General features: G+C 41.6%; 1 protein-coding gene across 1 annotated transcript in view; it reads right to left on the minus strand.

Moving 5' to 3' along the window:
* LOC109893814 (brain-enriched guanylate kinase-associated protein) overlaps positions 1 to 3,787 on the minus strand; it is a 55,527-nt gene extending 51,740 nt beyond the window's left edge. The window contains exons 1-2 of the mRNA XM_020487013.2: positions 3,581 to 3,787; positions 237 to 398 (exon numbers count right to left, since the gene is read on the minus strand). Of these exons, the coding sequence (XP_020342602.1) occupies positions 237 to 398; positions 3,581 to 3,651 (233 nt within the window). The 5' untranslated portion in view covers positions 3,652 to 3,787. The remainder of the gene's footprint in view (positions 1 to 236; positions 399 to 3,580) is intronic.
* Between the last annotated feature and the right edge of the window lie 7,942 nt (positions 3,788 to 11,729).

Genomic DNA, 11,729 nt, shown 5'->3' on the forward strand with positions numbered 1-11,729 from the left:
CTGACATGTTGTAACAGGACTGAGATGGTGTAACAGGACTGAGATGTTGTAACAGGACTGACATGTTGTAACAGGACTGACATGTTGTAACAGGACTGACATGTTGTAACAGGACTGAGATGGTGTAACAGGACTGAGATGGTGTAACAGGACTGAATGGTGTAACAGGACTGACATGTTGTAACAGGACTGACATGTTGTAACAGGACTGAGATGGTGTAACAGGACTGACATACCTGCGTAGTTTGTCAGTGAATTTCTCCAACTCTTCCTGGGCTCGACGGAGTTCCGTCTCCAGGTACTGACGGGTGGAGTCAAACTCAGACTCCACCATCTCTAGTTTGTGGGTGGTGTAAGACAGACGCTTGCGAAGATCATCCTTGTGATCATGTAGAGAACTAGGCAGGAAGTAGAATGACAGGCAGACAGACAACGAGGTCAAAACAGCTCATGGTATCATTAGGTCTTAATTCAGGCTGTGAGCAGGGTTTTGGAGGTTATATTCTAAATGTAATCTGTTAGTTACCTGTCCTAACTTGTAATCAGTAACATAACTTTTGGATTACCCAAAAGCAGTCATGTAATCTGATTACTTTCAGTTGCTTTTGGATTACTTTCCCCTTAAGAGGCATTAGAAGAAAACAAAAAAGATCCATCAAATGCATTTGGTGTGTCATCATAGTGGTCTCTGACATCATACTAGTCTCTGACATCATAGTGGTCTCTGACATCATAGTGGTCTCTGTCATCATAGTGGTCTCGGACTTATGGTCAGGCTCGCTAAGGTCAAACAAATTTAAACTACCGCATTTTTTCAATGTTGAATTAAATGTAATTGATAAAAACAGAAAAGTGTTATAATGTATCAGTGTTAACTGTAATCAATTACTCCACAACCATGGATGTGAGCAATTGCTAAATATTCTTTATGTACAAATTCAAGTTCATGACTAGACATAAGATAAGTTAGATATTCAGGACCTAAACAAAATGTTTCTGCACATGTATTGATAATTATACAATTTGTCATCTACATATTGACTGTCTTCTGAAGTGTGATTAAAAATATACATTTGACATTCTCAAAAGGTATTCATTGTTTGGTTGCATGACATGAATTTGTTCAGAACTGACTTAGTTAAATAAAGGGTCAAAATAAAAACACAATCGGACTTAGATAAGAGCGAAAGAGAGAGGCATGAAATGGAGGTGAAATCTAATTCAGCTGGTGTGAAAATCCCCAGCCAAGGAAGGCCTGTGGGTATGTATTGATGGATGGAAGCTAGAGCGCTAATGATTTTCCATTGACAGCCAGGGAACAGGAACCAGCTCACAATTCTGTAATGGGTCACTCCCGTTACACACCGCTCCAGCATGAAATCACTGGCAAACCAGGAAGAGATTCTGATTCTATCGAGATGCAGCACCATGAGGGATTTGTGTGTGTGTAGGAGGAAGGATGTGAATGGGGTTATGGGGCTTGTTTGGTGAATACGTTTGGTTTTATATAGATTGTGTACAGTATGTATCTACAGGAGAATACTGAACATTTTTATCTGGAGAGTGCATGAGTCAATAACTTTCTCTGACGTAATGAGTTTCTCTGACCTTCTATGGTAAATGAGAGAGAGAATATGTGTGTTTGTGTGTGTGTGTGTGTGTGTGTGTGTGTGTGTGTGTGTGTGTGTGTGTGTGTGTGTGTGTGTGTGTGTGTGTGTGTGTGTGTGTGTGTGTGTGTGTGTGTGTGTGTGTGTGTGTGTGTGTGTGTGTGTGTGTGTGTGAGAGAGAGAGACAAAGACATACACAGACAAAGAAAAAGAGAGAGGCTGGGAATGAAGTAGATAGGAAAGGGAATGAAGAGCAGGGGGCAGTTTTCTCTGGGAATTTAGATTCTGGCTCAGAGACAATACTCCTGGAGATGTTCACTATCACACTGCCAGTGTCACACTGGTCTCATGTCACAGCAGTCCAGCCCCAAACTCAGAGGACGGACCCTTTTAAGGGATCATGTGACTCTCTCACAGCCTGGTTGGCTATTGCAGAAATAGATTGACACGGCTAACCAGCTTGAAAGATTAAAGACATTACAGTGCATTAGAATGATGTAGGACAAAGGCTTGACTCTGTCTGCTTACAAATGATTGATGCATGGTATTCAAAACTGCAGTGAGGTTGTAGGAAATACGTCAGTTAAAGATGCGCTATGCAGGAATCGCTCCGCCATTTCCTGGTTGCAAAAATTTAAATAGTTTGCCTAATTTGAGTTTATATGACAAAACAAGCAAGTAGAGTGTAGAGAATCACTGTACCTTCTAAACCGCTGGGAAATATATGTCCCAGAACCAAAAAGATTGTACTTTCAACTGTTTGAAGCTGGAGTACAAAAATGAAACTTAAGAACGGGAAGAGAATAGAAATAGCAACATATCTACCACTTCTTAGACTTGCTTTCAATGAGAATGACAGATCTATAACCCACATTTCTATGTGAATTTAGTTGGGTCACATATTGCAGCTTTAAGTCTACTGTAAACACGTTATGCCTGCCAGTCTGGACTTTATGATAGGTATCTTAGGGACTTAAGTTGTGGGTTAAACCCAGACTCTGACATGCTAGGCTAGCCCTTGCATTTCCTACAAAGTCTTTACAAGACTCACTGAAAGCAGTAAGTGATTGGCAGGCATAATATGCACATTGCATTGATTTCTGTGGCAAAAAAACACTAATTAGTATCCTGAAATTGGGAAATAGCATAGACTGTATTTGGTAACATACAGCACAACATCAGCTTTTCAAGGTTGCCTGTCTTCGTTATCTGAATAGTTGACACAGAAATAAGGTGTTAAATGAATAAGAGACTGATGTAATGAAATTGGTACCATGACAATGGCTTTTAATTGAGATTAAATTTGAACAGTGGTCTAAAGTACTTAAGTAAACATACTTTAAAGTACTACTTAAGTAGGTTTTTGGGGGGGGTATCTTTACTTTACTTTACTATTTATATTTTTGACCACCTTTACCTTTACTTCACTATGTCCCTGAAGAAAAGAATGTACATTCTATTCCATGTATTTTCCCTGACATCCAAAAGTACCCGTTACAGGACAGGACAGGAAAATGGTCAAACTCCCACACTCATGAAGAGAACATCCCTGCTCATCTCTACTACCTCTGATTTGGCAGACTCACTAAACACAAATGCTTCATTTGAAAAACTATTTCTGAGTGTTGTAGTGTGCCCCTGACTATCCGTAAATTTAAAAAGCAAGAAAATCGTCAATATTTAAGGAATTTGAAATCATTTATACTTTTACTTTTGATACTTAAGTATATTTAAAATCAAATACTTTTAGACTTTTACTCAAGTAGTATTTTACTGGGTGACTTTCACAATAATGTGAAGGTATCTTTACTTTTACTCATGTATGACAATTGGGTACTTTTTCTACCACACAGCATTTGAAATCGTTTATGGTGTTAAGAAATCAAATGAATGAAGTGGATTCTTGTCTTGAAGTGGATATGATCGAATGAAATGAAAAGGGTGGCTTTTAAAAGTGGAAACTTCCATCTTACCTTCTTTTCTGATGCTTGCAACCATTTCTCCCGGCTTTGAGTGCTGTTTTCCCAATATATATCTTTTTCATATTCTTCGCTCTGCATTCACTTTCATGTGTTTTCTAGTCGATTCCCAATAATGCTGATGCAGAGTGTGACGTCTAACCTCAACCACTCAGGCCATAAGTCTTGCCTGTGGAGTCAGATAGCAGTTGTCTATCTGTGTTGACCCTGCCAACAGATCACAGAAACAGCGCTGCAGTCACAGATTAAATTGTATATGTTATACATTACTACGACTAGCTTTTAGGTGCTGTGAACTCATGCATTAATTTGCTCTTTTTGAACAAGCTCACATTCTTCACAGATGATACCGACGAAGGTCAAAGGTAAGATTCGTACTTCCTCCAAAGGCTCCAATGTGCCACTTGATGAGTTCCCCTTTCATATCTCTCCCTTTGTCCAATTCATAATCATCAACAGAACGCATCCACAAACAGCTAAATCCTATGAAGTATCGATGAAATGACCTGGCAGGTTATTCCCCTATAAATCAGCATTACAGAGCTGACAGAACCTACTGTATTGTGTGTCTATTCATCACGCTCCACCTGGGCTGACTGTTATATCAGTGGAGGAGCTAGCTAGCGTTTCTAACCTTGTCACTGTCACCCTGGAAATGCAGAGTAGTAGGGATGGGTCTGGTTGACTAACTGTGAGATGGAGGTAAATGAAAGTAGAGATGGCCTACTGCTTTGCTGCTAGGCTAATGTTGGCAGTGTTGACTGCATGGTTTACGAGATGATACTAACACAGGACAAAGAGGAGCTTGAAGGGTGGGAGGTGATCAGACATCTTATTTCCACTGATTCCTCAATCACTCATTTCTCTAACACTGATTCCTCAATCACTCATTTCTCTAACACTGATTCCTCTATCACTCATTTCCAGTGGTATAAAGTACTTAAGTAAAAAATACTTTGAAGTACTACTTATGTAGTCTTTTTTTTCCCTCAAGAAAATAATGGATTTTTAATTTCATTAATTTTCCCTTTACACCCAAAGGTACTCGTTACATTTTGAATGCTTAGAAAGACAATTCACGCACGTATCAAGGGAACATCCCTGGTTGTCCCCACTGCCTCTGATCTGGCGGCCTCACTAAAAACAAACGCTTTGTTTGTCAATTACGTGTTGGAGTGTGCCTTCTGGTTTGCTTAATATAAGAAATGATTTCTACTTTTACTTTTGATACTTGCTTCAACACCTGCCTTGCTTGCTGTTTGGGGTTTTAGGCTGGGTTTCTGTACAGCACTTTGAGATATCAGCTGATGTACGAAGGGCTATATAAATTCATTTGATTTAATTTGATACTTAAGTATATTTGAGTAATTCCATTTACTTTTGATACTTAAGTATATTTAAAAACAAATACTTTTAGACTTTTACTCAATTAGTATTTTCACTTGAACTTGAGTAATTTTCTATTAAGGTAACAGATTTTTTTTTAAACAGATTTCGTTCACAGATTATTATTTTTTCAACACAGATTTTTTCAACACAGATTTTTTCAACACTGGTTTCTGTCCTTCAAACATTTGAAAGTAGAATGTGATGGATCAGTACCAACTCTAATTCACTCTAATTCAGTTCATTCAAATTTCAAAAATGAAAGAGAAACTTCAGGCTGTAGATAATTCACAGTGACACCAGTCTTAATGCTCGTCCCAACTCCAGGATCTGGACTACGGTGAATGATTAGTCAAAAGGAACCTTCCGCCATTGTATGCTTTTGACAGTTAGTAAACGAAATCTCTCCACTAATGGTCTCTTTTCAAGATTTCAGGAGGTTGAAGGCATAAACGAAGTTGAAATACAAGAGGGAATTTCGAAACGAACGTAAAAGTGTAAATTTGTGACTCCACTTAGTACTAGGCTTAGATACTGTAAATGTCTAGCAATTCACCCGATAAACGATACTCCTGCCAACTACAGGCACCTATTAACCTGATAATAGCATGACAAAGAAGTTCTACATCCCTGGGAAAGTGTTATCACTGTGCTTAAAGAGCCAAAGCCTCAGTGTAAATACTAACAGGGCTGCAGTAAAACTTTATCGGGGCCCGGCAGAACACCGAGGCAAAATTAATGTTTGTTGCCTGCCTCATTCGCTCCAAAGACACCACTACTTATTGTATTTTAATCTCGCTTTGACACTGCCGGGTAGAAGACAAAGAGGAGCCGCGATAGAGGCTGAATACGGTCGCTAGCTGTGGCTTATCTGTCAGCTGCAGTGTGAGAGGTCGGAACTATGTTGTTGCTGGAGTAAGGAGTTGTGCTTGTAGCTACCCGCCCCCCCTCATTCCCCTTTACTCCCCAGTGCTATTGTGACTCCCTCCCTGTGTGTCCGCTATTGTGACTCCCTCCCTGTGTGTCCGCTATTGTGACTCCCTCCCTGTGTGTCCGCTATTGTGACTCCCTCCCTGTGTGTCCGCTATTGTGATTCCCTTCCTGTGTGTCCGCTATTGTGACTCCCTCCCTGTGTGTCTGCTATTGTGACTCCCTCCCTGTGTGTCTGCTATTGTGACTCCCTCCCTGTGTGTCTGCTATTGTGACTCCCTTCCTGTGTGTCTGCTATTGTGACTCCCTCCCTGTGTGTCTGCTATTGTGACTCCCTTCCTGTGTGTCTGCTATTGTGACTCCCTCCCTGTGTGTCTGCTATTGTGACTCCCTCCCTGTGTGTCTGCTATTGTGACTCCCTCCCTGTGTGTCTGCTATTGTGACTCCCTCCCTGTGTGTCCGCTATTGTGACTCCCTCCCTGTGTGTCCGCTATTGTGACTCCCTCCCTGTGTGTCTGCTATTGTGACTCCCTCCCTGTGTGTCTGCTATTGTGACTCCCTCCCTGTGTGTCTGCTATTGTGTCTCCCTCCCTGTGTGTCTGCTAGTGTGACTCCCTTCCTGTGTGTCCGCTATTGTGACTCCCTCCCTGTGTGTCTGCTATTGTGACTCCCTCCCTGTGTGTCTGCTATTGTGACTCCCTCCCTGTGTGTCTGCTATTGTGACTCCCTCCCTGTGTGTCTGCTATTGTGACTCCCTCCCTGTGTGTCCGCTATTGTGACTCCCTCCCTGTGTGTCCCCTATTGTGACATTTGTGAAATCATAACGTTCTCATTCTATTCTCAGAGAGAGCAGCTCTCGTGGTTCTTTGTGTTAATTAAATATAAACGCTGTTTAATTCAGATGAACAGGTCTACAGGTCTCCATCCATCTTAAGTGTGGTGCCTGGTGCCAGCGTCAGGAGGTTATTTGGTGTCTATGAGTCATGGGAGGTGAGATCGAGCTACCTCCCAGATATATTTATAAATGATCAGACGGACGTCTGAAATGTTAATGCCCACAATGTAATGTAATGTAATCACTCTTTATAGCCTAGAGACTGTGTGGGCCTTTCATCGAAAACATCTTATTCAAGGAACCAGATTGACTTCATAACGACTACAAAACGTACTGCCGTCCCACTTTACATGATGGAGTATAACAGTTGTAGTACGTACTAGGTCAGAGGTCAACTGGGTTCAGCACGGGCCAATTTCTGTCGGAGCGAATAGTCGGGGGGGGGGGGGGGGGACATAATTATTTTAAAAAAGAGATTGTATTTGAAAATAACAATAATTTCATACCTTGATTACATTGAGACATGATCACATATCTATCTTTTTTGTTAGTTTGTGGGACAACTTAGGAACAGATTTCCTAAATTGAAGCACATTTTTTGCACTTGTTGAACTTGGCCTGCAGGTTGCCTGTTGCCAACCCTTGTACTAGGTAATCATATCTACAGTACTTACATTGTAATGACACTGGTGTGAGTATGAGAACAAACCAAAAAGAAGTACATGCACCTGGTGTAAATCAATGCAAAAACTGTGTATATGTATATCAATGTGAAAACAACATTATGAAATGTTGGCTGTACGAATTGCATGAATTTAAAAAAAGTTTCAGTCCAACTTTTTTCAATATTTTCTGTGGGCAAAGCACAGAAACGGATTGTGATGCAACACTCCAGAAACGGATTGTGATACAACACTCCAGAAATGGATTGTGATGCAACACTCCAGAAACGGATTGTGATGCAACACTCCAGAAACAGATTGTGATGCAACACTCCAGAAATGGATTGTGATGCAACACTCCAGAAACGGACTGTGATGCAACACTCCAGAAACGGACTGTGATGCAACACTCCAGAAACGGACTGTGATGCAACACTCCAGAAACGGATTGTGATGCAACACTCCAGAAACGGATTGTGATGCAACACTCCAGAAACGGATTGTGATGCAACACTCCAGAAACAGATTGTGATGCAACACTCCAGAAATGGATTGTGATGCAACACTCCAGAAACAGATTGTGATGCAACACTCCAGAAACAGATTGTGATGCAACACTCCAGAAACAGATTTTGATGCAACACTCCAGAAACGGATTGTGATGCAACACTCCAGAAATGGATTGTGATGCAACACTCCAGAAACGGACTGTGATGCAACACTCCAGAAACAGATTGTGATGCAACACTCCAGAAATGGATTGTGATGCAACACTCCAGAAACAGATTGTGATGCAACACTCCAGAAACGGATTGTGATGCAACAATTCAGAAATGGATTGTGATGCAACACTCCAGAAACGGATTGTGATGCAACACTCCAGAAATGGATTGTGATGCAACACTCCAGAAACGGATTGTGATGCAACACTCCAGAAACGGATTGTGATGCAACACTCCAGAAATGTACGTTTCTCTTGTGTATTCCCCCGTGTACTTCACCGAAGGCAATAACCAACACCGTGGATCTTGTCAGCAGAGTAATTAATAATTGGCAGGGTAGCCTACTGGTTAGAGCGTTGGACTAGTAACCGGAAGGTTGCAAGTTCAAATCCACCAGCTGACAAGGCCCCTGAACAGGCAGTTAAACCACTGTTCCTAGGCTGTCATTGAAAATAAGAATTTGTTCTTAACTGACTTGCGTAGTTAAATAAATAAAAATCAACAATATGAGACTAGGGAACTGTGCATTGACTGGGGAAAAATACAACTCAAAGTTCACATCCCAAAAGGGATTATCTGATGTTCCATTGAGGACCACAATGGAAATATGTTTCTAAACTATTTTCTGTTGTCCTCGACTATTTTTAAATGCACATGTGTGGTTGTATTTTTATTATTTTAATTGTCAAATAAATCATGCAATACATACTACATATGAATACTTTCATATGTTCTCTATTTTTCGAATGTTCTCTGAGGAAACCACATCCTCTCAGCAAGCTCTATCCACCGGAAGAAGAACATTAATGATGTTGTGAGTAGCCACGACAAGCAGCCCACATTATCTGTTTCATCTGATCATAGTCCTTGATTTGCCAGTTGAATACCTGGGTTCAAATAGTATTTAAAAATCAATTTGTCAAATGCAATGGAACCCAAAGGCATAGTTCCAAAAGTGCAAAACTATCCCAATCTGTCACTCCAGGCAGGTTTAACCAAACGTTCATCAAGGTATTAGAAATATTTCAAATACTACTTGAACCCAGGTCTGGTATATTGTTTAAGAAACACAAGTGTATCGGCCATGTTTGAATTGAGTTACTTGTGGATCAGGTGGAGGAGGATGATGCTTGATGAGCATCTGCATTATAGAGATAAACCATAGAGGTATACCATAACGAGGAGGGAATCCCTCACATTGTGTTATTGTAACACTTGAAGCTCATTGGGAGGAAATTGTTCATAATAAATAGTTCTCCCCTGCTGTGGTGACTCATCACTAAACTCACTAAACTCACTAATACTCCCTCATGCCTCATCCCTGCCTTTGAAACTGCATGCCTGTCACAAAGAGGCCACGGGTAAGTGTGTGTGTTTGTGTGTTTGTTGTGTATGTGTTTGTCTGGGGGGTGGGGGGGGGGGCTTAAGTGCTACAATGGCTGACCCTAAGTACTACTATGGCTTACCCTGAGTACTACTATGGCTGACCCTGAGTACTACTATGGCTGACCCTAAGTACTACTATGGCTTACCCTGAGTACTACTATGGCTGACCCTGAGTACTACTATGGCTTACCCTGAGTACTACTATGGCTGACCCTGAGTACTACTATGGCTGACCCTGAGTACTACTATGGCTGACCCTGAGTACTACTATGGCTGACCCCGAGTACTACTATGGCTGACCCTGAGTAATCCCAGAACACATGGCTGTGTTCTGAGATTCATCCAATGGCATTGAGGAGTATACCACCTCAGTCACAGGCTTCAGCAATAAGTGCATCGACGACGTCGTCCCTACAGTGATCGTACGTACTTATCCCAACCAGAAGCCATGGATTATAGGCAACATCCTCACCGAGCTAAAGGCTAGAGCTTCAGCTTTCAAGGAGCGGGACACTAAAATTGCCTTTTATGCTCGCTTCGAGGCAAACAACACTGAAGCATGCATGAGAGCACCACCTGTTCCGGACGACTGTGTGATCACGCTCTCCGTAGCCGATGTAAGCAAGACCTTTAAAACTTTATTACAAGGACGTGTACTTACTTACTTACTGACTTTATTGGCCCCATGGGGAAATGTTGTTGCAGTGTCATGTACACATTTAAAGTGGTGTTTAAATACAAAACAAGATTGACAATACAACTTTCATAACAGTTACTGTACATACCAATAAAACTTTTTTTTAAAGACTAGCCTGCTGGCCTTACTGAGTCGGTAGGAACATTAGCCTGAGCTATTTAGAAGGGATATCACACCTGGCACAAATGATTGTCTAGTTCTGTTTTTCCTGCTGAGGGGTGCCCTATACCTGCGCCCAGAGGGGAGTAGTTCAAAGTTTGGGTACAGGGGGGGGCTTGGGTCTAAAATGACTTTGTGAGCCTTGCGGAGGGCCCTGACCTTAAAGATCTCACCCAGGCCTGTCTGTTTGACTCCAAGTACCTTGCTTGCTGTGGTGATAATCCTTCTCAGCATATTTCTCTGGCTGACAGTGGCATTGCCAAACCAACAAACAATACAAAAAGTTCAAAATAATCTCAATGAAAGATTTGTAAAACACAGTCAGTATAGTACAGTCTACATTAAAAGATCCCGGTTTTTTGAGAAAGTACAGTCTCTGTTGGCTCTTTCTGTAGATCAGGTCTGAACATTTACTCCACTGAAGCTTATTGTCCAAGAGGACACCCACGTATTTGTATTGCTCTACAATCTCTATATTCTGACCTCTTATAGATGTTGCAGAGGTAGGTGTTGTACACTTCCTGAAGTCTATGCACATCTCTTTGGTCTTGTTGGTATTGAGGACCAAGTGTAATTCCTCACACCACTCTACAAAGTCATCTAGGACCGGGCCATGATGTTCCTCGTCATCATGCAACAGGCTGATCAAGGCAGTACTCAGAGAATGCCTGGACCAACTGACAAGTGTCTTCACTGACATTTTCAACCTCTCCCGGACCAAGTCTGTAATAGCTACATGTTTCAAGCAGACCACCATAGTTCCTGTGCTCAAGAAATCAAAGGTAACCTGCCTAAATGACTACCGCCCTGTGTAGTAAGAGGTGTCAGTATGTAGAGGTATCAGTGTGTAGAGGTGTCAGTATGTAGAGGTGTCAGTGTCAGTGTGTAGAGGTGTCAGTGTGTAGAGGTGTCACTGTGTAGAGGTGTCATTGTGTAGAGGTGTCAGTCTGTAGAGGTGTCATTGTGTAGAGGTGTCATTGTGTACAGATGTCATTGTGTAGAGGTGTCATTGTGTAGATGTGTCATTGTGTAGAGTTGTCAGTGTGTAGAGGTGTCATTGTGTAGAGGTGTCAGTGTGTAGAGGTGTCATTGTGTACAGATGTCATTGTGTAGAGGTGTCATTGTGTAGATGTGTCATTGTGTAGAGTTGTCAGTGTGTAGAGGTGTCAGTGTGTAGAGGTGTCATTGTGTAGAGGTGTCAGTGTGTAGAGGTGTCAGTGTGTAGAGTTGTGACAAGCACATCGAGAACTGGATCAGTCTCTGACACCTCTCCAGAGGAAGCATGTGGCTCTATGAGATTGGTTAGATTGGAAAACCTTAAAGGAAAACCAATCTAATCAATCTCACTGAGCCACATGCTCCCTCT

The sequence above is a fragment of the Oncorhynchus kisutch genome, linkage group LG7 (assembly GCF_002021735.2).
Source record: "Oncorhynchus kisutch isolate 150728-3 linkage group LG7, Okis_V2, whole genome shotgun sequence".
NCBI classification, from domain to species: domain Eukaryota; kingdom Metazoa; phylum Chordata; class Actinopteri; order Salmoniformes; family Salmonidae; genus Oncorhynchus; species Oncorhynchus kisutch.